The 27,286-nt window shown below is 36.8% G+C and overlaps 1 protein-coding gene across 1 annotated transcript; it reads left to right on the top strand.

The window, feature by feature from the left end:
- myo7ba (myosin VIIBa) lies at window positions 1–26,626 on the top strand (the record flags this gene model as incomplete). Its single annotated transcript, XM_081380349.1, has 47 exons — window positions 1–18; window positions 651–752; window positions 846–992; window positions 1,427–1,611; window positions 3,075–3,196; window positions 3,288–3,430; window positions 3,550–3,663; window positions 4,771–4,924; window positions 4,997–5,073; window positions 5,158–5,277; window positions 6,019–6,161; window positions 6,800–7,010; window positions 7,137–7,272; window positions 7,371–7,531; window positions 7,775–7,915; window positions 8,004–8,162; window positions 9,914–10,003; window positions 10,078–10,172; window positions 10,256–10,340; window positions 10,429–10,647; window positions 10,731–10,940; window positions 11,898–12,107; window positions 12,251–12,418; window positions 12,667–12,963; window positions 13,702–13,859; window positions 13,947–14,073; window positions 14,214–14,333; window positions 15,190–15,363; window positions 15,467–15,694; window positions 16,614–16,781; window positions 16,873–16,990; window positions 17,483–17,609; window positions 17,755–17,909; window positions 18,025–18,206; window positions 19,034–19,152; window positions 19,243–19,399; window positions 20,515–20,666; window positions 22,299–22,454; window positions 23,156–23,261; window positions 24,441–24,554; window positions 24,763–24,850; window positions 24,970–25,076; window positions 25,573–25,758; window positions 25,857–25,973; window positions 26,060–26,143; window positions 26,322–26,441; window positions 26,537–26,626. 47 exons carry the CDS (start codon window positions 1–3, stop codon window positions 26,624–26,626), a joined length of 6,660 nt encoding a protein of 2,219 aa, XP_081236475.1.
- Between the last annotated feature and the right edge of the window lie 660 nt (window positions 26,627–27,286).

Genomic DNA, 27,286 nt, shown 5'->3' with positions numbered 1-27,286 from the left:
ATGGTGGTTTTAAGGAAGGTAAATTGTTTAATGGATTTGCTGAGACTTTCACCTAATTCGAATACTGTGGCGTTTCCATGATGCCTTCTTTCTATTCTATGTTAATTTTATATGTTAATACAAATTAATAAACAAAATTTCATTATGTAAATAAATATACTTCTTGGCCTACAAAGTCAGTTTTTACATAAAAAGCAAAAAAAAAATCGATTTGACAGCTCTAATTAATATATATACTGTATATAAATATATATATATATATATATATATATATATATATATATATATATATTGCTGTCAAATTGATTATCACAATTTATCGATTCTAATATAAAAGTTTGTGTTTATATAATATATGTGTGTATATGTATTGTATTTATATATAGCACCTTGGAGTAGCATAATATGCATACACTATGCATATTATGCATAGTGTGTGTGTGTATATATATATATATATATATATATATATATATATATATATATATATATATATATATATATATATATATATATATATATATATATATATACATGCTACTCCAAGGTGCTTTAAATGTATTACCATGTGAACTATCTTTAGTTAATTTAACTTAATTTAAAATATTTTCTTAATGTTTAATTTTGAAAATGTTGATCAACCACTTTAGGGAGATTACGTGTGGGTGGACTGCAGTGATGGGGTGCAAATCGGAGCTGAAGTCAGACTCTCTGACAATGGGCAACTTCAGCTCATCGACGATGAGGGAAAGGTAAGATCTGCAGCCAGTCTTTCCGCTGATGGTGAACAGCTGCTCTTGACTCTCTTGAAGTGTAGCTGATGTCTTCTTTGGCATGATTTCCAGGAGCACAAGATTAAGAAGGATAACTCTCTGAAGCCCATGCATCCCACATCGGTGAAAGGTGTGGATGATATGATACGGCTGGGTGACCTAAATGAGGCTGGACTGTTACGGAACCTTCTAGTGCGCTACAAAGAAGGATCCATCTATGTGAGTTCTTAAACACCACATCAGATAAATCATGTATTAAATGTTTTTTTATTTTTTTTTACTAATAAATTGTTAACATAAATATATGAATTAAATTGCTTTCAATTTCAAGATCCATCAACCCAAAATAGCCAGAATAGGGAGTGAATTGTGTACTTAATTCACCAAGTTCAGTTCATCCACCAGCTGCTCTTTGCCCTTCCTGTTTAATAACAAGATTGTTTCCATAGTTCCAGGTTTGATGAGCGGATCATATTGTTATACAACATCGATACCCATTATATAGTAAATCTGACCTACCAATTTTACAGTTCATAGCACTAAGCATTTACATCATGTGTATTATTCATCCAACTGCAAAAACTGGACCTTTTATTATCTAAAAAAAAAAAAAAAAAAACATATTTTTTTGGTTTGTTTGTTTGTTTTGACAGACATACACAGGGTCGATTCTGGTGGCAGTGAACCCTTACCAGCTGCTGCCAATCTACACTCCGGAGCAGGTGGAGCAGTACGCAGACCGGCGTTTGGGGGATCTCCCCCCGCACGTCTTCGCCATCGCAGACAGCTGCTTCTTCAACATGCGTCGGAACCGCAAAGACCAGTGCTGCATCATTAGGTCATTCAGGCATTCATACTTGGGTGAAACTGACATTTTGTAGTACAGTTTAAAACTATATGGTTTTACAGAAAAATCTGTCTCTATTTTCTATGTTGTTACAAACCCATCTGATCTTCTTTCATCTGTGGTACAAATGTTTTTTGTTTTTTTAAGGATATTCTGGCCACTCTTTTCCATATGAAGATAGTATCTCTAAAAATGACAGAAAAAAGCACTATTATAATTATCATAAAAGTGGGGCCACTAAGTACAAATAGTGATAGATAGTAGTATTTTCTTTGCACTTAATGTAAATTAATGTAAATGCTATTTATACTTAGTGCTATTTATACTTAAAAAGAGGCATATACTAATTGCACCTCAGTGTATTGTAGTGTATTCTAAAATAGAATGCAATAATAACGACATATTCAGCGTATATTATTATATTTCTTAAAATCATAAATGGTGGCTGCTTTATTGGGACATTACTTGTCCCTACCCCTAAAGTCGCCCCCTTCGCTTACCCCTGACCCTATCCGTTAAACAATTTATCCCCACTATTAAAAACTCATTTGGCACTTTATTTACAATTTTTTGAGTATTTTCCTAACTTTTTAAAATAAATGTCTCTCCATGCTAATATGCAATGGGAAAAGATTGAGTTTGGTATATTGGTATTTGATAATCAGATAATGCTGGGTGGAGTTAAGCCCAAAATATACTTCAGCCATCCACATTCCGCGATGGTCCGTAATTTTCATCACCAGGAGCGTCGGTGGATGTCTGCACGTACTGTCCGCGTGTCCAATTTTGTGCGAGTGACTTGAGCGCTTGAAAATAAAGTTCACTATATTTTCCGCACTTACAGCCAAAGGAATATATTTTGAAAGGCTTGCGCACTCAACCGTGCAACGAAGCGGAATGCGGAAAATGAAGTATACCTGGGCCTTTAGTGTAAATATCCTCTGCCAACAAGGTGTGCTAATTGCTTTTGGTGTAAATAGACTCTCCGTATATTACTTGTGTGCTATATTCTTTTGTAGTCCATTTAAAAGCATCTATAGAGGTGAGAATTATCAGTGAATAATGACCTAAGTTCCCTTCTCTTTACATCTGAACCAATTTTATGACACTTTTAAGGTGCTTTATATTGCATTTTTGAGCTTGACTGCCCCAGTCCCCAATAATTTCATTATATTGAAAAAAGTGTCCTGGATATTCTTAAAAAGTGTACCTTTTGAAAGGTTTGAATCTAAATAAGAACGAGTAAATTATGACACAGAATTCATTTTAGAGTAAGCTATTAAAATTCATTGCAATATTATACTGTAAATGGCAGGTTTTATGTGCCAGCTGTGCAAACACCCTGAACAAACTGGGCCTGTATGTTGACAAAAAGTCGGACTGACTCCAACAGCTGTCTTGCATTCTGTTGTTTGATGTGTTCTGAGAGCATCTGTATGTGGTGTGTTTGTCAGTGGGGAGTCTGGAGCTGGAAAAACAGAGAGTACCAAACTCATGCTGCAGTTTCTTGCGGCAGTGAGTGGGCAGCGCTCCTGGATTGAGCAGCAGATTCTAGAAGCAAACCCTATCTTAGAAGGTAAAGTTACTTATAGGATGCTCCTGCATCACTCAACTTTATAGTTCCTCGGGTAAGCATTTCAGTATTAACATCAATTCTTATTTTGTAGCCTTTGGTAATGCAAAGACCATCCGCAATGACAACTCCAGTCGCTTTGGAAAATACGTTGACATCCACTTCACTAAAAGTGGAGCAATTGAGGGCGCTCGCATTGAACAGTACCTGCTCGAGAAATCACGTGTTTGTCGACAGGTAAACCACCCTGATAATTAGATTGTGTAATTTGTTGAAATATTTCAGGGCAAGATAAAGCAGATGAAATGTAGAACTGCTTGTTTGCCCAATAAATAACAGTGTATTTTTTGGCACAGGCCCCACAAGAGAGAAACTACCACATTTTTTACTGCATGCTCATGGGATTGCCTCCTGACCAAAAGAAGATCCTGTCTTTGGGAAACGCTTCGGAATACAACTATCTCACCATGGTATTGCTCATAATAAAGTCTATATCTTGAATTCTTCTCTCTTTTCATATGTATTTACATATATTTTGTATGATGATGTTACATTAAAGGGGGGGTGAAATGCTCATTTTCACTCAATCTCCTGTTAATCTTGAGTACCTATAGAGTAATATTGCATCCTTCATATCTCCAAAAAGTCTTTTGTTTTATTATATTTTTAATTGAAAGATTGGCTGTACCGAGTCTTTCCGGAAAAAAACGAGCGGCTGGGGGCGGGCCGTGTGGGCGGAGCTAAAGCTGTGCTAACGCGCCGAGCTAACAACACACAGAGACATTTGTTCAACAGTTTTACTCACCGTTCCAACGCACGACCGCGAACCTTTATCATTGTGATTGCTCGATCCTTAAGCATTAGACGATCTGGGCTTTGTTTATAAAACAATAATCGTCGAAATGCAGGGAACAACAGTCTTACACAACGTTTATGCTCAGGAAAACAAACTCCATCCACGGGTGCCTTAACGCCGGGTTCTTTGGGAATCTGTGCAGGGTTGTCTTGCCCTGGCAACTAAAAACACTTCTTTGGTGACATTGACTTCCCAAAAGCCGGGCAGGGCGCTTTGATGGCGAACTGCTTTCACTCTCTTGCTCTGTTTTACGAGTGTGCGCGCGCCCGCGATCTTACCGGAGAAGTGCCCTTAGGGCCCATATAAGGAAATTCCGCCCTCTCTTACATCAGACAGAGCCATACTCGAAAAAAACTTTCCGAAACTTGTGACAAACCGGAAGGACAATTTTTGGAACAAAAATACTCCTTCAAACGTACAACTTAACTTTTGAAACTTTGACCATGTTTAGCATGGGAATCCAACTCTTTAACAGTGTAAAAAACTCAGTATGCATGAAACAGTAATTCACCCCCCCTTTAAGTTCACTCCAAAGTGAGAATTCTGTCATCAGAATTTCTTCTTTAGAACACAATGATTTGTTTAATGAAATGTATGTAGTTTGGATCCTCAATCCTCTTTTGTATTCCTGACATGAGGATGAATTAATGAAACCATTTTAACTTTTGAATGAACTATCCCTTTAAGTATCATTAAATTAAACATGATTATGTTGGATTAGGGTCAGTGCACTACATGTGAAGGACGGGATGATATTAAAGAGTTCGCAAGCTTCCGTTCAGCAATGAAGATCCTGACGTTCACAGAGAACGACTCATGGGAAATTAACAAGCTTCTGGCTGCCATCCTACACATGGGGAATGTAGACTTTGAAGGTAAGGAGTAATTAAGAGCCAATGTAAGAGGAAATACTCATTTGATGTTTATTTGCATTTTCAATTTTCAAGACACCATTATGAACAACATGGAGGGCTGCGATATTCTTTCCTCTGCACATTTCAAAATGGCTGCACAGTTATTGGAGGTAATTTGAGACCAATTTTGGAACCAATTTCGTCTTTGAGTAGCACACTCAAGCCCATAGATCTGTTTTTTTTTTTTTTTGCAGGTGGCCACAGATGCCCTGGATGTGAGCTTGACACAACGCTCTTTGATGACCAACAGGGAGAGTGTGACTAAACCTCTGACTTTAACACAAGCAATGGATGGCAGAGACGCCTTTGTAAAGGTTGTGCATGTACTGAATGTACTGGGCAAAAAAAATAATACTAGTTGGGCCAAGCCAAAAAAGGCAAAATATTTAGTGGTGTTTTAATGATCTTAAGCATTTTATTCACAAATTACTGGCCAGGAAAAAGAATTGCACAAATACTGTTAATGGCTTTAAACAGTTCATGAGTAATTGAAAAATATCTCCCAGTTCGTTTTCATTTAATGTTCACTATAGGGTTCACATCTGGACCACTTCTTGGTTGTCTTTGCAATTTGGGCGGGAACATTGTCTTGTTCAAAAATAACATCTGATCATTCCTCTTTTTTATAACTCTTCTGCAATATTCTCCTGTACTCCAATTAAATGACTTTTCACTGTGAAGTAGCTCACCAATACCAGCAGCTAAAAAGGCTCCCCACACAATGACACCTCTCCATGCTTCACTGTGGTAGAGATGCATTTATTATTATATTTCTCCACAGAGTTTTGAAGACATTGCTCTGGAGCTTCACCATGCAACTCATATTTCATTGTGACTCATCACTCCACACAGAACTTCCCATCTTCTGCCAAAAACTTAATTCTGTTTTTCTGAGACAGCAATGGCTTTTCAAATAGTGCATTTGCTTAAATTTTGCTAATTTCTTGACCAGTAATTTGTGGTTAAGGCGATTAAAAGCTTACTGTTTAGCCAATTTGGGCTTGTCTGATCTTATATACTCCAATATAGAGCTGTCATCTTCTATCTGTGTGCAGGCCATCTATGGAAGATTGTTTGTGTGGATTGTGTCGAAAATCAACAGTGCCATTTTCAAACAACCTCCTGATGACCCCAAACACCTCCGACTTTCTATTGGTTTGTTGGACATTTTCGGCTTTGAAAACTTCAAAAACAACAGGTTTGGAATATAAATATGTTGTAATGTAAATACATGAGGCAGTCTCATGTTATTACAAAACCGTATGGCTTTCTGTCTTCTCTGGAACACAAAAGATGATTTTTTTGAAGAATACCCTGTTCGCTCTTTCCCTTTTAATTAAAATGAATGGAGACCAAAACACATAAATCTATCGAAATTTTTTTTTTAAAAAAGCACACAACTTGTGTGCTATAGGCCAAGTCTTCTGAAGCCAAATGATAGTTGTGTAATGAATAGACTGAAATATAAATTGTTGTTTACTGAGAACTCCTAATAAATTTGACCCTATTTTGTCACATTCATTTTGTGACTATTGAAGCAATGACGTTTAATGCTATTGACGCTCAACCAGAGCCACCATAATTGATTTTAGGTCTCTATCGAAAGGCAAGTTTCAATAAATAATGTATCACGAGTCCACTTTATAATAATTTTATATTCATTTTCACTATATGGAAAAGAGCGACCATAATATTCTTCAGAAATTCCTCTTTTGTGTTCCATTGAAAAAAGAAAGGAAGTCTTACGGGGTTTGGAACAACATGAGGGTGAGTAAATGATCACTAATTTTTTCACTTTAATGTAAACTATCTTAATTCTGTCTGTGATTCCTACAGCTTTGAACAGCTCTGCATCAATTATGCCAACGAGCAGCTTCAGCAGTTCTTCGTGAAACACATCTTCAAGCTTGAACAACAGGAATATGCTCGTGAAGACATAGTCTGGAAGAACATTGAGTTTAACGACAACCAGAGCACGCTTGATGTGCTCGCCATAAAGCCTCTCAACATTCTCGCTCTTATTGATGAAGAAAGTCACTTCCCTAAGGTTATAACATATTTTTGCTTTTATTTACAACATAGGATTTCCTTTGATTATTTTTTTTATCATGCCATGTGGAGTAGTTATATTAGAGTTATATGTACAGTTATGTACAGTTTAATTTTTTTCCAGGGCACTGATGCTACCATGCTCAACAAGATGAATCAAGTTCATGGGAAGGGTAATATCTACATGTCCCCAAAAAATAATCACGACACACAGTTTGGAATCCGCCATTTTGCTGGAGTTGTCTACTATGACTCCAAAGGTAATACAGGCTATCAAACTTCCTCACAAAGTGCTTTCCCATTAGTGTCTTTGGCTTTAAAAATGGAAAATGTTTTATGAAATTTACTGTGAATATAGGTTTCCTTGAGAAGAACAGAGATGCTCTGAGTAGTGATGTCATCCAGTTGATTCAAACATCATCCAATAAGCTCCTAAAACAGATATTCCACAGTGAGCTCAGCACCACAGAGGCGAAAACCACCAACCACACTATCGTCACCCCAAAAAACTCACTGCGGGTAAGTTAACACCAGCTAAAGGCTATTAGGGTATACACATCCGCTGTACACTGTCAGGAACAGTATATAGACAAAAGTTTGTGACAGAACAACACCACACCTATATGTAATCGTTCAGCATTTTACTTCAAAGTCATGGGCGAGAGAGAGCTGGACCTCCTTAACAGCTTCCACTCTTGTACAATGATAAAAGGTGATAAAATGATTTTCACGTGCCTTCCCTCTTGTTTGCAACATCTTTAGCAAACAGCAGACTCAAAGAAGCGAGTGCCTACATTAACTGGTCAATTTCGGCAGTCGCTAGACTCTTTAATGAAGACTCTAGCTGCGTGCCAGCCGTTCTTCATTCGCTGTATTAAACCCAATGACTTCAAGAGGCCTATGGTAGGTTGTTAATCCATTTCTCCATCCTCCCTCAGTGTACATGAACTGACTTTTCTCTCAATGACCCACATTTCCATTATTTTTTCAGCTCTTTGACAGGGAACTGTGTATCCGTCAACTTCGTTACTCTGGGATGATGGAGACTATTCGCATCAGGAAGGCCGGCTATCCTATCCGCCACACATTTGATGAGTTTCTGGAGCGCTACCGTGTGCTGCTCAGGTCCAGTGTTTGTGACCCCAAAACTGTGAGAGATTCTTTAAACTATGAAGATTATGTTGCTTTTGTGTTGTATGACATGATTCAGTGTTGCAGTTGTTTCTGTAACATACATTGGTTCAGTTTTTGAAGATTTTGTAAGTGATTTTAGCCATTTTGCTAATTTTAACATAGTTTGCCTCTGAATTAGACCGTCCACATGAGTGGCCACCATTCATCCACCAAACCCTGCCCCCACAGAGACATGTCGCCCAACCTGATGTCAGCAAACACTAGTATATAAAGGGCAGAGAGGCAAAGAGCGCTCTCTGATTGGCTAAAAAGGGTGGCCAGTCTATTTTATTGTTTGCAGAGTTCATGGCTCATTTCTGTGATCTCCTTACGGTATTAAGGATATTTTATGTGTGGTATTTCAAAACAAGTATTTTTGCCTTAAAAGGTTAGTTCACCCAAAAATGAAAATTCTGTGATCAGTTACTCACCCTAATTTCGTTCCAAACCTGTAAGAGTAATTAATAACAGAATTTTAATTTTTGGGTAAACTATCCCTTTAATTTCAGTTACAGTGCTATGCATAAGTTTAGACACCCATGCTAAAGTTGACTAAAAAGAGGAATAAAAAATCATCTTTTGGAAATTGAACTTAATGCCTTAATTTAAAAAATAAGGAAAAATCCAACCTTTAAGGACACCAATTTTCTTTGTGAATGAATAATGTATTGTAAATAAATAAATGTTCTTCCTTAAAATACAGGGTGCATAAGTTTGGACACCCCTATGTTAAATTCCCATAGAGGCAGGCAGATTTTTCTTTTTAAAGGCCAGTTACTTCATGGATCCAGGATACTATGCATCCTGATAAAGTTCCCTTGGCCTTTGGAATTAAAATAGCCCCACATCATCACATAGCCTTCACCATACCTAGAGTTTGGCATGGAGTACTTTCCATAAGATCATCTCTCAATGCAAATCAAACTAGCTATTAGGCTAACTGAAATAAAACCATTCCAAACTCTAGGTATGGTGAATGCTATGTGATGATGTGGGGCTATTTTAATTCCAAAGGCCAAGGGAACTTTATCAGGATGCATAGTATCCTGGATCCATGAAGTAACTGGCCTTTAAAAAGAAAAATCTGCCTGCCTCTATGGGAATTTAACATAGGGGTGTCCAGACTTATGCACCCTGTATTTTAAGGAAGAACATTTATTTATTTACAATACATTATTCATTCACAAAGAAAATTGGTGTCCTTAAAGGTTGGATTTTTCCTCATTTTTTAAATTAAGGCATTAAGTTCAATTTCCAAAAGATGATTTTTTATTCCTCTTTTTAGTCAACTTTAGCATGGGTGTCTAAACTTATGCATAGCACTGTAAATAAATAAATGAAATAAATAAATATTGGGCATGGCCCATCCTTTTTTAGCCAATCAGAGAATGCCTTTGACATGCTGGCATTTACTGACATCAGATTGCTGACAGTTTTTTGGATGGCAGGATTTTGTGGATGTAGCAGAGGTTAGCAAAATGGCTAAAATCTCTTGGAGCATGTTTAAAAGTGTGCCAGTGTATGTTGCCATAAGACAAACTACTTTTGTATTAAATAAAACTTCTTAAAATAATAAGTCAAAATAAATCGCTGTGTTGCTTCTCAAGTAAATTGATCTTGATTCAAGAATTTTTATATGGGAATTTTAGATGCATAAAATTATGTTTTTTGCATTATAGCACCTTGAATATTAATGTTAACTAAATAATATTAACTGTAATATTAAAGGAGAGTGCCAAGAAATGCTCTGAAAGCATCTGTGAGAACGTTCTGACTGAAGATGACTGGAAGATCGGCAAGACTAAAGTGTTTCTGAAGGTACTGAGGTGAATTTTACAAGTACATCATTTCTAAAGTTGATCAATTCTAACACGCTGCTTATTTTGCGTCAGGACTTCCATGATACTGTTTTGGAACTGGCACGAGATAAGGCTCTGAATGACAAGGCACTTCTTATTCAGAAAGTCCTGAGAGGTTACAAACACAGGTAAAAGACTGAGGATAATCTCCTATGTCTGTAGAGATTTTTTTTTACGCTGGTTTACCACTCGCCATTTTACTTTCTTGTAGGAAAGCGTTCCTGAGAAAGAGAGGAGCAGCTTTGACCATACAGAAAACCTGGCGTGGACACAAAGTCAGAAAAGTTTACAGAGTGGTGAGTTGTCCTTTAACAGCCGATTGACAAGATGATAGTCATTGCTATCATTGTACATGTATGTAGAGTTTCACTTGTCTTTCTGTAGGTCCAGTTGGGTTTTGCCCGTCTGCGGGCTCAAGTGCGCTCTCGTCAGATGGCCTGGCAGTATAAACAGAAGCGACAGGCGACTCTTCTGCTTCAGAGTCAGACTCGTGGATATCTGGCGAGGAGGGAGTGGAAACGAAAGAGAGAGGCGGTGATCCTCCTGCAGGCTTACACCAGAGGAACTCTAGCCAGAAAAGCTGTCAAGAAGAAGAAGAGAGATGTAAGAAACCATGTTTAGATCACAGTTTGCTTAATATCTCAAGCTACATGTCATCATCTACCTCTTTCCTCTGTTGTTTGCAGGCTTTCCTCTCACTTCAGGAACGTAGGGCAGAAGATCTTGCTGCTCTAGAAAGACAGAGGAGGCTTGAAGAAGTTCTGCAGCAGAAAAGAGAAAGAGAGGCAGCTGAACAGTTTGAATCCATCACTGACCAGGAAATGGTGGATGATATATTTGGCTTCTTGCCTAGCATGGTTGGCGGACAGGAGGGTCAGGCGCCTGCGGGCTTTGAGGTGAGAGATCAGACTACTCAATGATGTTAACACTATAAAGCCTACTGTAACTTTTATAAGGCCTCTAAATTATCAACATGATCAATGCTTTGCTGAAATACCAGTTGTAATCCTTCTAAATGCCTTCTGTCATCTGATTGATAGTTTGAAACACAAGAATAACTATTATTTTGTTAGTAATATTTGAAGTTGTACTCTTACTGAACTGAAGCAACTTAGGTTTATTTGATTATTATTACATCATTGTTTAGAGAAAATAAATTCTAAAAGGTTAGTATCGAATATGATATATCAGGCTTTTGAGGAATGTTTATTTCTACATCTCTCAATTATCATTGTATCGCATTACATTATATGTTTTGCCACCAACATTGAACACTACAGAGTTTTGATTATAAACATTTAAATATCATCTTAAGACATATTATTTGGAGAGAGAGCGAAAATTTATATGTTTATACATTGTAAGTAGTCTGCTATACTGTTATAGAGATCTCATTAATTTACATGGCAAACTATCAGAGTTTCATCTTACTTTCTGGCCATATAAATAACATCTGCATCAAATTCCACATTTTTGCTCAGTTTGGGCCTTTTTTTTCTCGAGTATGAGCTCTATATTCCCCTATATCGTAATTAGTTATAAAAGTCTGATGTATCAAATATGTGTGTGTGTACTAGTTTGACCTACATTATTAGGACACTCTATAAATCCCTATATTGTAGTGTGTATTCAGTTTTCAGGCCATGCCCCCTACATTATGAGGACATGCTGATGCCCTTATAATTCAAAACACTAAATAAGCATACTAAACAATTTTTTATTAAAAATGTAAAAAAAGGAAGGTAGGGGTTTAGTGTTAGGGGCTATACAATTTCATTAGCTTAGAATAAAAACCATTATGCCTATGTAATGCCCTCATAATGATACCAACATGTGTGTGTGTGTGTGTTTAGGACTTGGAGGGAAAGCGGGCTGTGCTTGAAGAGGTGGATCTGGATGATGCTCCAATGATGGAGATTCCAGAGGAAGACTACGATGATTTGGATGAGTACTCCTTCTCCAAGTTTGCTTCCATGTCCTTCCAGGGTGCCGCCACACCCACACATATTCGGCAGAGAATACGTCAGCCACTGCTCTACCATGAGGACGAGAATGACGTCCTGGTAAAGTCACCTTTGACTTTGATCAGCTTTTGGTTGGTTTATGTTGTGTCATTTATCCGCAGCACGGCACAGATTTTGTTACGTTGACGAGTCACAATAAAAAAAATGAAAGCTTACTACTGACCTTCTCTTCTTCTCCACAGGCTTCACTAACAGTTTGGTGGATGATCTTGAGATTTATGGGTGATCTTCCCGAGCCAAAGGCTCAGGGGGTCTCGAGAGGTGGACCAGCCTTTGCTGATCGCTCCGTGCAGCAGGATGTGGCCTCCAGACAGGATAGACGCCTCAGCCATATGGTGGGCCTGGACCAGGTGAGGAAACATTACATTAGATATTTCACTGCTGAGAAAAACAGCAGGTCTGACCAGCTGGCTGCACAGCTAACAACAGCTTAGACAGAGACAAGTTTAAACCTAAGACCAGAAAAGCAGGTTTATTATTCAATAATAAGAATACTCAAGGATTCTGGACACCTGTCAACATATTTCCCTTTTCTCAATGTCTTTTGTTTAAATATGCAAGGGAGGTTCTGAAAGGGTTCATGTCTCTTTATTTTCAGAGAATGAGAAATACAAGAAACGCTCAGAACAGGAACGTGACTACAGGTCCAGAAGAGGCTTCCCGCAACAGAAAATCTTCAACTTTCACAGACATACTGTCCCGGAACAGAAAATCTGTTCAAGACGAGGGTGTTCCAGGCCGTAAACTATCTGCCATGCCAGAGCAGGGTCCTAAAAACAGAAAGACCTCAACTTTCACTGATATAATGTCCCGAAACAGAAAGATCTCCACAACTCCTGAGGCGCTGTCACCAAACAGAAGACCCACTAGAAAACCATCTGTTATACCAGAAGAGGTGAGACATAAATGTTGCATAAATTGGTCAATGATGTGGCACTCATCTATTATTTTAATTGATTAAATAGATAGGACAACAAATATATATATATAAAAAAAGATTTATTAATTATTTAATTAATTTAGACTTTTTGTTAACGTCATTAGGTCTTGTAAAGTATCAGATAACTTCACCTGTTTATGACAAGACAAGGTTAGTTCAGGTTGTAAAATGTCATGTGGTGTGACATCCCTCCCCCACACACATAACAAGTAATGAATTTATAATTCTTGATTATTGTAAGAAATTGCTTTTACCTTGACAATTGTTATTATTAAAAGGTTTTAGAAAATAATTATCATGCATTTATTTAGAGTTAAGGAAAATGTTACTTGATAGTTACACCACATGACATTTTTAGAGTGATTGTATAATATATTATATATATATATATATATATATATATATATATATATATATATATATATATATATATATATATATATATATATAAATGGTCTAAAAGTTTTTCCAAAACCATATGAAAGCAACATGAATACAAAGAGTACATTTTTAAGAACTTAGCATGTTTTTTTAATTAGATTTTCAAAATATTTTTTTTAATTTTCTTTATTGTAGACACTATCGTTGAATTAATTAGTCATTAATTCAGATATTTAAAACTTGTGTATTCCTGCACAAACCATTGTGACACTTTGAATTTATAGTCTTAACTCACTAACTCTTCATTTTAAGGCAGAAGATGGGTCTGAAGTTGTCAAACAACCCACTGTGCAAACTATTAGCGAAGAAGATGAAATCAACAGAGACGGACTCACCCTGGACCGGCCAATGACATCTCTTGAAAAGTTGCATATCATTGTTGGATATGCCATTGTCAGACGTGACCTCAGGTTGCTAATTATTCAAAACCATAAGTGATCTATTGCTTAGTGGTCAAATGTTTCTGCTTCTAAGACCTTAGCATCTCTCATTGTTAGGGATGAAATCTACTGCCAGATCTGTAAGCAGCTCCAGGAGAACTCAAACCGCGGTAGCTTCTTCCGTGGCTGGATCCTCTTGTCCATCTGTTTGGGCATCTTCCCTCCTACTGAGCACTTCATTAAGGTGAATGAAGAATATTCTTCCTTAATAAACTCTTTGATGCATCATTTTACTCTTGCTTCATGGGGTAATAGATTTAAAATAAGTAGTTCTAAACGTATTCAGTTGTGTTGAACTTGTCTCATCTGTTCTCGTCCTCACAGTACCTGCAAAGTTTTCTTCGTTTTGGTCCCGTGGGATACGCACCTTACTGCGCTGAGCGACTGAGGCGTACTGTTGCCAACGGAGTGCGTGGAGAGCCTCCCAGCTGGCTGGAGCTCCAGGTGAAGACACTTCTGCCTTGTTCACACAAAAAGTGATTTTTGGACTACACAACTGAACTGCCCATTTTGAAAATCTGATCACTAATGAGATGAATTGCTGGTAAAAACGAGATGTCATTCAATTTGGAAAAGGGACCTGTTTATTGCTGCTATATACATTGTTGCAGTGCATGCATGAGTTTTCCATGCATAAGTTTTTTTACTATATGGATGTGGGCAAAGACTAATCATGTCACTCAAAGTAACATAAACTTCTCCGTCATCCTGGACTACAGCAGGGGTTTTCAACCCGGGGTGCAAATGCATGTTTAGGAGTAAAAAAACAAACAAACTGAGAGACAAAATTTATTTTTAGGACTTTCATTCTGCTTTCCAAATACTGGTCAGAAATCATAAAATAAAATAGTTTTGTAAAATGGCAGAAAAAATAGTCTTAATAACAAGTAAATACTTTCTAGACAATATATGCTTTAGCACAGTGACAATATAACAGCCATATATTTAATTTAGGGAAATATGGGATATGGGATTTTTTGGATGAAAATTTTAGGAAGTTTATAATAATTGAAGGTCCTTGTCATCAAAATGCTTGAAAACCCTGGTATCTCACAGATGATCATGTGTGCTTCAATGTCTTAGATGATACTCATAGTCATTGCTTATATAGATAAAGTTACACTTTTCTGAATATCATCATGACGATGGGCGGCTCATCAAAAATAATGGCTTTCGGCGATGTATGTGTGATAACCTCTTAGGTCTTTATTCTCCTGTGGTCCAGAAAGTCATGCAAAATGTAATATAAATCTACTATAGTTTTGACACTACTATTCAAGCTCTCTCTGTTCAATCGCAGGCCACCAAGACCAAGAAACCCATGGCCATCTCAGTGACTTTGATGGATGGCAGAACTATCAGTATGCCTGTAGATTCTGCATCCACATCTAAAGAGGTCTGCCAAATGCTCTCACAGAAGGTCAAACTTCAGGACACATTTGGCTTCTCACTATATATGGCTTTATATGACAAGGTATGAAGCCCTCAGACTGAATTAAGAGTTTAAGTTAGATTTTGTTCATGGTTACCCAGTATGATTATAATTTAAGACATGGTTTGGTACTCTCTCTTTCTAGGTGTGGTCTCTAGGTAGTAGTCGTGAGCATGTGATGGATGCCATCTCTCAGTGTGAGCAGGAAGTGAAGAGGAAGGGTGGGCAGGAGCAACACGCCCCCTGGCGTCTCTACTTCCGTAAAGAGATCTTCACACCTTGGCATGACTGCAGCCAGGATAACGTTAGCACAGACCTTGTCTACAGACAGGTCATCAGAGGCATGAAGTATGGAGAGTACCAGTGTGAAAAGGTGCGCTTGATATTAGTGGTTTAGTTCATTAAATAGCAGATTGATGTTGGACTTTATTTTTAATTAATAAAACAAATACTTTTTACTAATTTTTACAATTTTTTGGGCAATTATCTCACAATTTGTAAAGATACATTTCGTGATTTTATTATGTTGTGCTGACTAAAATGGCAGCTGTCTTAGCTGATTTACTGACACTTAGTGGTGTGGATGGAGCATCAAGCAAATGCAATTGTTTTTCCGTTACCAATGCAATTGTTGAAATGTTTTATTCGCTGTCAGCCATGATTACTTATTCCAGTGGGAGCAAGTCAAATCAAGTCACATTTATTCATATAGAACTTTATACAGTACAGATTATTTAAAATCAGCAGTAATAAACAGTATTAATGTTGCAAAGTTCTTCAGTTATGAAATGAAAACAAATTCAGCTGTAAAGCAGCTCTAAAAAGACCATAGTGTCATTATTCAGCTCAATTTAGTTCAATGTTGATTCAGTTTAGTTCAATAACAGTGTGAATGTTGCAAAGCTCATTCGTTATGAAGCGAACTCAGTTCGACTATAAGCTCTACAGAAGATAATAGTGTCATTTTTCATCTCCGGTCATTTCAGTGTTATTCACTTTAGTTTAATAATATTGCAGTTCATCAAATTTTGAGACAAATTTTATTCTACTATAAAGCAGCTCTACAGCTCTTATCATTATCCAGCTCAATCAAGTTTTGTTCTCATCCAATAGTGTCAGTGATAGTATTACTAAATATCAAGTGTCTTTTAAACTCTTTGAAAGTGACCGATAAAGCGGGTTATTGGAATACAAGGAGTAGTTTTTTGCTGATGATATGATCTCAACATGGTGGCCCCCATGAGGTGACCATGTTGTGTTATTCATTCCATGGTATTTCATCTTTCTATCAGGAGGAAGACTATGTTGCACTTGCAGCAAAGCACTTCTATGTGCAGTTTGGATCAGACATCAGTATGGAGAACACTAAGACTGTAGTTAAGGAGTGCATTTACTCCAAAATACTGGAGGCCAAGTCAGAAGACAAGTGGATCCAGATGGTCAACACAGCACATGCGCAAGTAGAGATGTTTCTTATGCTGCTTATGTTAAAATAATAATAAAAAGACACTATCCACTAGTATGTCACAAGCATTTGTCTCTTTCTACTAGGGCCCATTCATAAACTCTCGGACCAAGCCTGATAAAGTGAAAGCAGAGGTGGTTGACTATGCTCGTCAAAAGTGGCCCATGTACTTTTCCAAGTTTTTTGAAGTTGCCAAGTTATCTGGTATGCATTGCATGCTAAGATCTGTATTACATTATATTAGCTTTCAAAAGTTTGGGGTCAGTAAGATTTTTTTTTTCCCAATACATTAATCAGTTCTTAAATACTGTTCTTTTGAACTTTCTCATCAAACCTTGAAAAATGTATAACAGTTTCCACAAAAATATTAAGCAGCACAACTGTTTTCAACATTGATCATGATGTAAAAATAAATTTTTGAGTAATGATGCTGAAAATTCAGCTTTGACATCACAGGAATACATTATATTTTACAATATTTTCAAGTAAAAATGTAATTTTAAATTGTGGTAATATTTCATAATATTACTTTTTTGCTGTATTTTTGATTAAAAAAAATCCTATGCAGCCTTGCAACCTCAAACTTTTGAACGGTAGTCTACATTGCAAATTAGATCATTTTCACAACTAATGCACAAAAATAGCTTTTGTATAATTTGATGAATGAGATTAGATCTGTGTCATTTCAATGTTCAGGTCCTCCTCTACCAAAGAACAAGTTCATCCTTGCCATAAATTCAACGGGAATAACATGTCTAAATGAGCGAGAAAAGAATCTTCTGGTGCTGACTTACCCAGAGCTCACTGGGGTCAACGCTATTAGGTGGGCTGGACACCAGTTAATGATTGATGGGCTTGTATAATGTTGCCATTTAAAATTTTAAAATATAATATTTTTGAATTAAATAAATATGAGTGATACTTTCCTTTGTAAATTCCATGAATTCCACCTGCCTCATCGCCTCCAGAGAAAGGAAGTGTGTGTGTTTGCTGACTATGAAAGGAGACTTCACTCTGAATTCAATTCAGGCCGTCGACATCTCTGATCTGGTAGCCATGTTTCTGGCAGGCCTCATACAACGTTCACAATTTGCTGTGACCCTACAGGAGGTTAACAGACAAGGTCAGAAGAGACAATAAGTTATACATTTCAGTAAATAGTTTTTTTTTTTTTTAATCATGATCTGTCGTTTGACTTTGTTGTTGTCTAATGAAAAATCCTTTGGCTTTTTTTCAAGATGATCGAACATTTCTCAGCTTTAAGAAGGCAGAGCTCATCTACCTCATTCAGGATGATGAGTTCTCTGCTGCCCGTGGCTGGTTGAAGGGTAAGAATGAGCGGACGGGAGAAATCGGTGCAGTCCCTGCGGATGCTGTCTTGATTCTTCCAACTCTTACGAAGCCAACCAATGAACTCCTGGTAAGAGCTTGAATATATATTTTGGACTATTTTTTAAAAACTTTTGCGAACTAGTCCTAGGTTTTTGGCCCGATCGGAACTGAACCAGTGCAGCAAGATTCTCTGGAGTCTGATTGTCAATAGTTATTTAAAAAAAGGTAGAAATTACGGTTCACAGTCCCTAAGAGTCCCAAAATGTTCAAAGTGGGAGGAGCCACTTTTACTAAAAATGGCTATAACTCGTGAACGGAATGAGATATTTTCACCATACTCAGCGCACCTATGTGAGAGCTCATTCTGTGGTCGCTTTGAAAAGGATGCGGTGACTGCCCACTTGGTGGCGCTATAACAGGAAACAAAACATGTAAACGGCTATAACTACTTCACCGATAGTGCGATTGACTTGAAAATTGGCATGCCGTGTCTTTGTCCGAGCTGACATGATTGTATATGCGTACATTGACATATCTCAAAAAACATGTCCGCCATCGGCCAATGAATTACTGTTAACTGTTAAAAAACTTTAAATTCATATATTTCCTACGGTAAACTTCTTTTATTGGCTGTAAATGGTAATTTCCATGATTGAGATGGTAACAGGCTTGCTAAATAAAACATGACATCTTTTTACGCATGTGCTTAAAGGCCTTGAAACCGCTTGAACCCCGAAAATTGGTGCTTGCGGCTATATTTTTTTCATGCTTTCCTACTGAGTTGAAAAGTGCTTTAGATCTGTGAAGGTCTGGGTTATGGAATATGTCTTGATCATGTTGGTTTATATTTCTAATATAATTTATAATATCTAATCAAATATTTCTAAAAGCTCCTTGCATTCTGACTTTTTTTAGAGCCTGATCAGCTTGTCCCCAGATCAGAGAAAGACCATCATAGACAACACTTCAAAAGGAACCGTCACTGAAAGAGTGGCTCCTTCAACTCTCAAAGAGTTCTCCGTTGAATATTTCAGGTACTTGCAGCAACTCTTTGACCACAATATTACATTACATTCTGAAGTGTTTCAGAAGCAAACACAGTTTTGTTTCTGTCATTGTCGCAGGCAGCCTATCAAGGATGTGAACAGACAAGTGATCGCTAAGAATGCAGCACCTGAGAGGCTGTGGGCAAACTCCAGAGAACCCATCAGACAGCCCCTGCTGAAGAGACTAGTGGGCAATCCAGATTTAAGCCCGCAGGCCTGCCAGGCCTTTACTGATATCCTTTGCCACACATATTTTGGTTATTATGAACCTTGATTATTGCCACAGTAGTAGTTGGCACCTTACTATTTACCTAATACATATCCAAATGATATGACAACTATTGTAATTTGATGTAGAGTACCCTAAGCGGTAACACTTTACTTGAAGGGGTGTGCATAAGACTGACATGACACCTTCATATTCATGACATGACACATGGCATTAATATGAAGGAGGTTTTATGCTTGTTAATGACAACTGTCATTAACAACTGTCATTAAGTGTCATTCGCTCAATTATGTCATTTTTAATGCAAAGATGACATTGTTTGAGATGTCTTTGTTATGACAACTTGACATAAACAAATACATCATAACCTGTCAGTGTGTTTGTTATGACAACTTGACATAAACCAATACATCATAAATGTCATAAATGTGTCATAAACATGACATAGCAGATTTATTATCAAATTTAAGCAACTACTTAGCTTTATGGGTTAACATTACATTAAACTGTCATGTGGTTGGTTTTGACATTGGCTGTCATGAGGCCATTATAACTGTGTCATGAATATATTTCTGACCACTTTTTTTCCAGCATTCCAGTATTAGTTATAAAATAATTTGACAGTATTAACACTTAATGACATTTTAATGACAAATTCAATTTTTATGATGAAAATATAATGTAATGTTAACCAATAAAGCTAAGTAATTTCTTAAGTTAATGATTAATCTGCTATGTTATGTTTAGGACATATTTATGACAGGTTATGTTGTCAAGTTGTCATGACAAAGACACTAACAGGTTATGATGTATTGGTTTATGTCAAGTTGTCATAACAAAGACATCTCAAACAATGTCATCTTTGCATTAAAAATGACATAATTGAGCGAATGACACTTAATGACAATTGTCATTAACATGCATAAAACCTCCTTCATATTCATGCCATGAGTCATGTCATGATTATGAAGCTGTCATGTCAGTCTTATGCACACCCCTTCAAGTAAAGTGTTACCGTATAAGCACTGATCCATGGGTAAGACTTACCAGCTGACCTGGTTATCCAGGAAGGATACAACCCTAAGTGTGTGCTGATTCCTTGACTGATATAGTGTGCACCTATTCTGAAGTATATGGGTGACTACCCTACCAGACAGATTCAGAGCCCTCTGGAACTCACAGACCAGATCTTCGGTCCACCTACAAGAAATGAGGAACTCAGAGACGAGATCTACTGCCAGATCATGAAACAAATGACCAGCAATAACAACCGGTAAACATTACGTGCTCAAACAGAAGTTGATACTGTATTTTTTCCTTGTGAATGCCTGTACCCTACCATTCAAAAGTTTGTGGTTTGTATGATGTTTTAAAAAAAAATTAAAATAAGTCTTTATTTAATCAAAAATACAGCAAAAACAGTTATCTTGCTAAATACATTTGCGATTTAAAATAACTGTTTTCTGTTTTAATATATTGATTAATATGATTTATTTCTGTGATTGCAAAGCTGAATCTTCAGATAGAAAGGAAATAACTGAATGGAACGTTCAAAAGAACAGCATTTATTTGAAATAGAAATCTTTTGCAGAAGTCTTTACTGTTACTTTTGATCCATTTAATGCATACTTGCTTAATCAAAGTATTGAAATATTAATTCCTTAAAAAAAAGTCATGTCTGCTGATATCTTAAGCTCTTTTGAACTTGGTACAAAGATGTGACACAGTTTCACAATAGTTCTGTACAGTTTTCCTTTTGAGATTTTTGTTGAACCATAGTCAACTTGCCCTTTATAACGGCGAGGGGAAACTATGCAAACTTTAACTTAGATCCTTCAGCGAACCATTTTTTTTAATTAGCTTCTTCTTTTTTTAAGTTTGATCATTTATTATTAAAGAATTAGGTTTAATTACAGTAGTGGTTTTTTGTTTTTCATACCTAATCATCTTTTCTGGTTATGCATTGCTTAACTATTGCCAGTATATTTAATTCAGATGGCATTAAGCTTTAGAAGCTTTAGATTACTGCTACACAGTTAAAGTTCCAAGAGATCCAGTCAATTTCCTTTCCAGCACAGGACCAAACAATCATAATTTACACTGTTTCAAGTGCCAAAATGTTGTGCATCATTATGAAATTAAATAAGCGATGTGCATTTCAGGAAAGATTTGTGTAAACTTTCCTGTTAGCTGCCATAATACCTTGGTAGTAAGAAATAAATCCTAAATAGTCAAAATGGTCCTGAATAGAATTAGTCTTAGAATTACAATTCTATTAGCAATTAGAATTAGCAAATAATTCATTTGAATTCCTCTGTCTGTTGTGCATGAGAATCAACAAGCATCAGGTTCATTGAGGTTCATTCATAGTTTCAATTTAAATACATCTAAAATCACTATGAAATCAAAATTGACATTTCTTGTTGTTTTTTTATGGAATTTTGCAGTATTGATTTTAAATCCAATTGAATTTATCCATGCACATCATGTACCCTCATAATCTTTAATCAAAATTAATTCAAATTCCTTTTGCAGCGACATCTCTTCCTTTCTATGATGACTTATGTACCGGTGCGAGGGCAGGACAACCTGTCACTCACATGAGATCACAGCAATAGCAAGATCAATTCGATCAACAAAATCAAGTCCCGCTCAATATTTTTCTTTTTCGAGAAGCTGTTTCACTCGGATTATGTCAAAATAGGGATAGTCACAACTTTCGTTTCATGCCGATTTTAAACCACTTCTAGACATTAGATAGTAATGTGCCGTTTATATGCTATGTATGTATTCATATGTATATATGGAATTTTAGATGCTATTATTGTAATTATATTAATTTATAATAAATAAATGGTAGACTATAACGGTAAATTAACATGTCCAAGTGTTGTTTGTGAATCAGGTACAGTGTGGAGCAGGGATGGCAGCTGCTGTGGCTGTGCTGTGGTCTCTTCAGTCCCAGTAACTCTCTGCTAAAATATGCCCAGCGTTTCATTGAGACACGCAAACGAGAGCAACTGGCCACGGACTGCCTCCAGAGACTGCAAGGGGCTCGGAGGTATGACATATGCTTAACCAGGTTTCATTTCAACCCAATCTTTTATCTTTACAAATGAGATTAAATGGCTTTGTGGGTAGAAGAACATTCAATGAATAATCAGACTTTAAAGTTGAAATGAATTGATTGTACATTCCAAAGTTTCATATCATGTGAGTTCAGTTATAGAATCACTAAAAGCTAATGTTTAAGTCACTGTTCATGAGCATAATGCTTGTATTGTTTTTACTCTTTGAACTTTGGCTGGCTTACCTGGGAGCCATAACCTATTGGAGCTCATCTCAAACAGCATGTGTGTTATATTACTGGACTGCTATACTGTAAAGCATATGCTGGCAGTTTAGCATGTTGAAAACAAGCCTGACTTATTCCCATGTTCAAAATTGATAATTAACACATGCTAATTGATGATTATTTGTGTTTGAAAATGGCACACTGTTGCACAGCAACACCTCTCCTTTTATTAGCATGTTTGGAAGACTGGAGCAAATGCCAGGAAAGTAATGGGATAGTACAGAATTTACAGCGGCTTCATCTGCCACTGCAACTGTTCAAAGACGTTTGGTCCACTGATGCAGCCCTATAGTTGAAATGAGTCCACAAGCTGGGTCACAGATGATGAGAATTGCATTGTTGATTTGGTGTGATAATATAAATGCTTACTGTGTATAAGACGACATTTGTCATTGTTTCTGTGCTAGAATGGAGCCCAGAAAACTTCCACCTCACCAGGTAGAGGTTGATGCAATTCAGCAGAACAGCACCCAGATCTTCCACAAAATTCAGTTCCCTAATAACACTCAAGAGGTAACACAACATATAAACATATATATACAACATATATATATTTATATCGTGGTCTGTCTGAATACTCGATTCTGATTGGCCGAAGGTAATAAAACGGTTTAATGCAAAGGAGGTTCCAAGTGAGTTGAAGCACTATTCGATATTAATGCACTGTTTTCATCGAAGCACACACACATACGTCACTCGCACACACACATACGTCACTCGCACACACACATACGTCACTTGCACACAGAGAGTGGAGATCAGGCTGCGCACACACAGAAACATTCAGAAGCACAGAAACTTGTCAACGCTGCCCCGCGACTTTTAGTAATAAAGTAATTTTGCCACTGAATCGCTATATTATATTTCTCAGCAACGAGGGGGTTACATCGCTATTCCGAAGTAATTAAACTCACAGCTTCGTTGTTAATGGACAGAGAGAGATGCTGAACAGACATCATTTGTATATATTTGTATATATCATTTAGCTACACTTATTTAGTAAAATTTGTATTATAATTTTTTTATTATTAATTATAAAAATATTGCAACAAGCACGAAATTATGCAATGGCATACAATGCAAAACATTCCTGATTGTTTTGTTGTTTGCAACACATTCTGACTGATGCTTTCAGGACTATCAACTAATTTTTGCAGTTTCAACAAAGCCTCATGGATGTAAGCCAGTTATATAAGATTATTTTAGGGACAACCATGTGGAATACATCACCAAAACTTAACATCTCAACGTTTAAGTTTATAAAAAGTGGATATACAAGATTAAAAAGATTTAACATTTTCAGCGGCAATGCAGGACTAGCTCAAAATGGCATGTGACCGTTCTGTCATTTGGTTCAAGACTCTCACATTGAATAGTGGGCCTTTGTCTATTTGTGTGTGTGTGTGTGTGTGTGTGTGTGTGTGTGTGTGTGTGTGTGTGTGTGTGTGTGTGTGTGTGTGTGTGTGTGTGTGTGTGTGTGTGTGTGTGTGTGTGTGTGTGTGTGTGTGTGTGTGTGTGTGTGTGTGTGTGTGTGTTTCTGTGCTAGTAGTTTGCATCACAATAATTCTTGTACAGTTCAAAATGGTAAAAAAATAAATAATAGCAGTTGAATAAACATGAAATCTACAGTTGCCAAATGCAAGTTATGCATCTTATTCATTAAATACATTTTTTTTTTGCCCTTCTGGACAGAATTTTGAGGTGGCAACCAGCACCAAGATAAAAGACCTGGTCCAGAGCGTTTCTAAAAAACTCATGTTGGCCTCAGCTGATGGTTTCAGCCTCTTTGTGAAAACTCCTGATAAGGTTTGTACCCAGGCTACCGTGATGTGTAACTAACAGCCATGGCTGTAACCTCGTATTCAGAATCTTAAAAACACATTTTGTTAAATCTCTATCTGATTATTGGAAGACTTACGGTGGTCAATGATCCCATGTTCCTTTATTAATTTATTGCAGCATTTTTTCCTCATGCTTTTTTCTGTATGTTATTCTGCCATTCTCTTTCTGTCAGGTTCTGAGTCTGACTGAAACAGACTACTTCTTTGACAGCCTGAGACAGATTACTGATTGGTCCAAGAGAGCTAAGAGAACGAATCAAGGTGAGTTTCAATAGATGGAAACTATTATGTGTTTTTTCTAGATCATTGATTAAGTAGAACAAGTTATTCACAAGTCAATTCTAAACTATTGACATTGCTGACACTGTTTTAAACAGCAGGGGGTCCAGTGACTGTACCTTACACCGTTTTCTTTATGAGAAAACTATGGTTCAGCATTATCCCTGGGAGAGATGTGGAGGCAGATCTGATCTTCCATTTCCCACAGGTACTGGCAATCTGTGTCATCTTGATAACTTATGGACTCCCATGTAGCTCTCCTGTAAGAACTGTATACTGGTAACGTAGGTACAATAACATTCAAAAGTTTGGGGTCAATACGATTTTTGGAAACACTTTTATTCAGCAAGGATGCATTAAATTGATCAAAAGAAACAGTAAATACGTTTATAATGTTACAAAAGATTTAATTTTCAAATAAATGCTGTTAAACAAATGCTGTTTCCATTCCAACTGTTTTCAACATTGATAATGATAATAAATTATTCTTGAGCACCAAATTAGCATATTAGAATGATTTCTGAAGGATTATGTGACACGAGACTGGAGGAATGACTGTGGAAATATTATATTGTATTAATATTTCACAATATTACTATTTAAATTGTATTTTTGGTGAAATAAATGCAGTCTTGGTGAGCACGTCGAAAACATGAAAAAAAACAGTGTATATTATACTTTCTCCTTTTTCTCACACTGTTTAGGAGTTGCCGAAATACTTGAGAGGTTATCATCGTTGTACCAAAGAAGAAATGGTGGCTCTCGGCGCTCTGCTCTTCAGGGTGAAAGTGGACAATGATAAAACTCAGTTTCCCATGATTCCTAGGATGCTGAAAGATCTGGTGCCTAATGACCAGCTTAAAGCCATGTCTGCTGATGAATGGAAGAAGGTCAGTTCTAGTACACTGCTCTTCTAAGCATTGACATTTATGAATGAATGCAGCATATATGTAATATTATGTTTCTATTATGTTTCATTCCTCAACAGCACATTTTTGCTGAGTACAATAAGCAAGCGGGCACGTCTGTGGATCAGGCAATGGTTGGCTTTTTAAAGATTGTCTATAAATGGCCTACATTTGGCTGTGCCTTTTTTGATGTGAAAGTAAGCAATTTGAGTCTGTATCACAATACATTTTTTGCTAATATTGCTTTTAAAAACTGTGCATAATATGATGCTTGATATTACAGCAAACATCAGAGCCCAATTTCCCTGACATTGTGAGGATTGCCATCAGTAAACAGGGCATCACTATCATTCACCCCAAAACAAAGGTATCATCAAATGATCAAAACGCTTTTAAACAAGTATTTAAGTAAGACCTCAGATGAGTGGTAAAACTGTAAGCTTCAGAGTGAAGTTGCATTGTCTGCTTAAAATATGAATCATCTATCATAACTCTGTCTCCAGCTTTGATTTTGTCGGACTAATTGAATTCTTCTTCTGTTCAAGGACATTCTGGCAATGCATCCATACAACAAGATTGCAAACTGGTGCAGTGGAAGCACATACTTCCACATGACTGTAGGAAACCTTGTCAAAGGGAACAAAATCCTGTGTGAAACTTCCCTGGTAAGTGACACATATGTTGCTTACTCCAGTCAAAGAAATGTTCTGCCTATTAACATTTTTCAGATCTCAAAATGACAGAATTCTGTGTTCATTAGGGCTATAAAATAGACGACCTGCTGACTTCCTACGTCAACATGTATCTTAATGAGAGGAAAGGACAAAGAAGAAATCAGCACTTTGACTAAAGATAACAACAAGCATAAGGAACGCATACGTAGCCAATGATATATACTCTGTTATTAATTTATCAAACTGAATATTTGTCTGATTTTATTTTTCAATATGATATGCTATATCTTGCAAAATGTGTGATGCCAACGGATATGCCTGTTTTTTCTTAATATAATGCAGAATGTGTGAAGAAGACTGTCATTTCAGTTTGTTAACTGGTTCACTAATATTTAATGATATAAATGAATCATCATGGTCTTTGAATCATACTTAGTTTTTGATGTATTTCAAGTTTTTATGTAAAATTGTTAAATAAATGACTATGAGGAGTAACTCGCAGCATTGTATGTTTATTACTCATCATCACAGAGGCCAATGTCTTCTGGGTGTTGGTTCAAAAATGAAATTACGTACGCCTGTTGTTTTGTCATGTTTAAAATCAAACTGTTTCAGCTCTTGAATCTGACAGAGGACGAGTTCTTCTCTGGTTAACAGTCATGTTATGATGTGTTTTGCCCCAGGGCAACAAAGTCTCGAGGGGCAGCATATAATGAGGCTTGGAGACGTCCCAATCAAGACTTGGCACTATATTATTTAGCCTATTCTGGTAGACTCAATAGTGGACGCATTCAGTAAAGTGAACTATATTAGCATATCGTTGAAGACTGGCCCAA

This window comes from Scardinius erythrophthalmus (genome assembly GCF_964197995.2).
Source record: "Scardinius erythrophthalmus genome assembly, chromosome: 12".
Classification (NCBI taxonomy): Eukaryota; Metazoa; Chordata; class Actinopteri; order Cypriniformes; family Leuciscidae; genus Scardinius; species Scardinius erythrophthalmus.
Note: the sequence above shows the minus strand (reverse complement) of the source record. Positions and strands in the feature narration are given on the sequence as shown.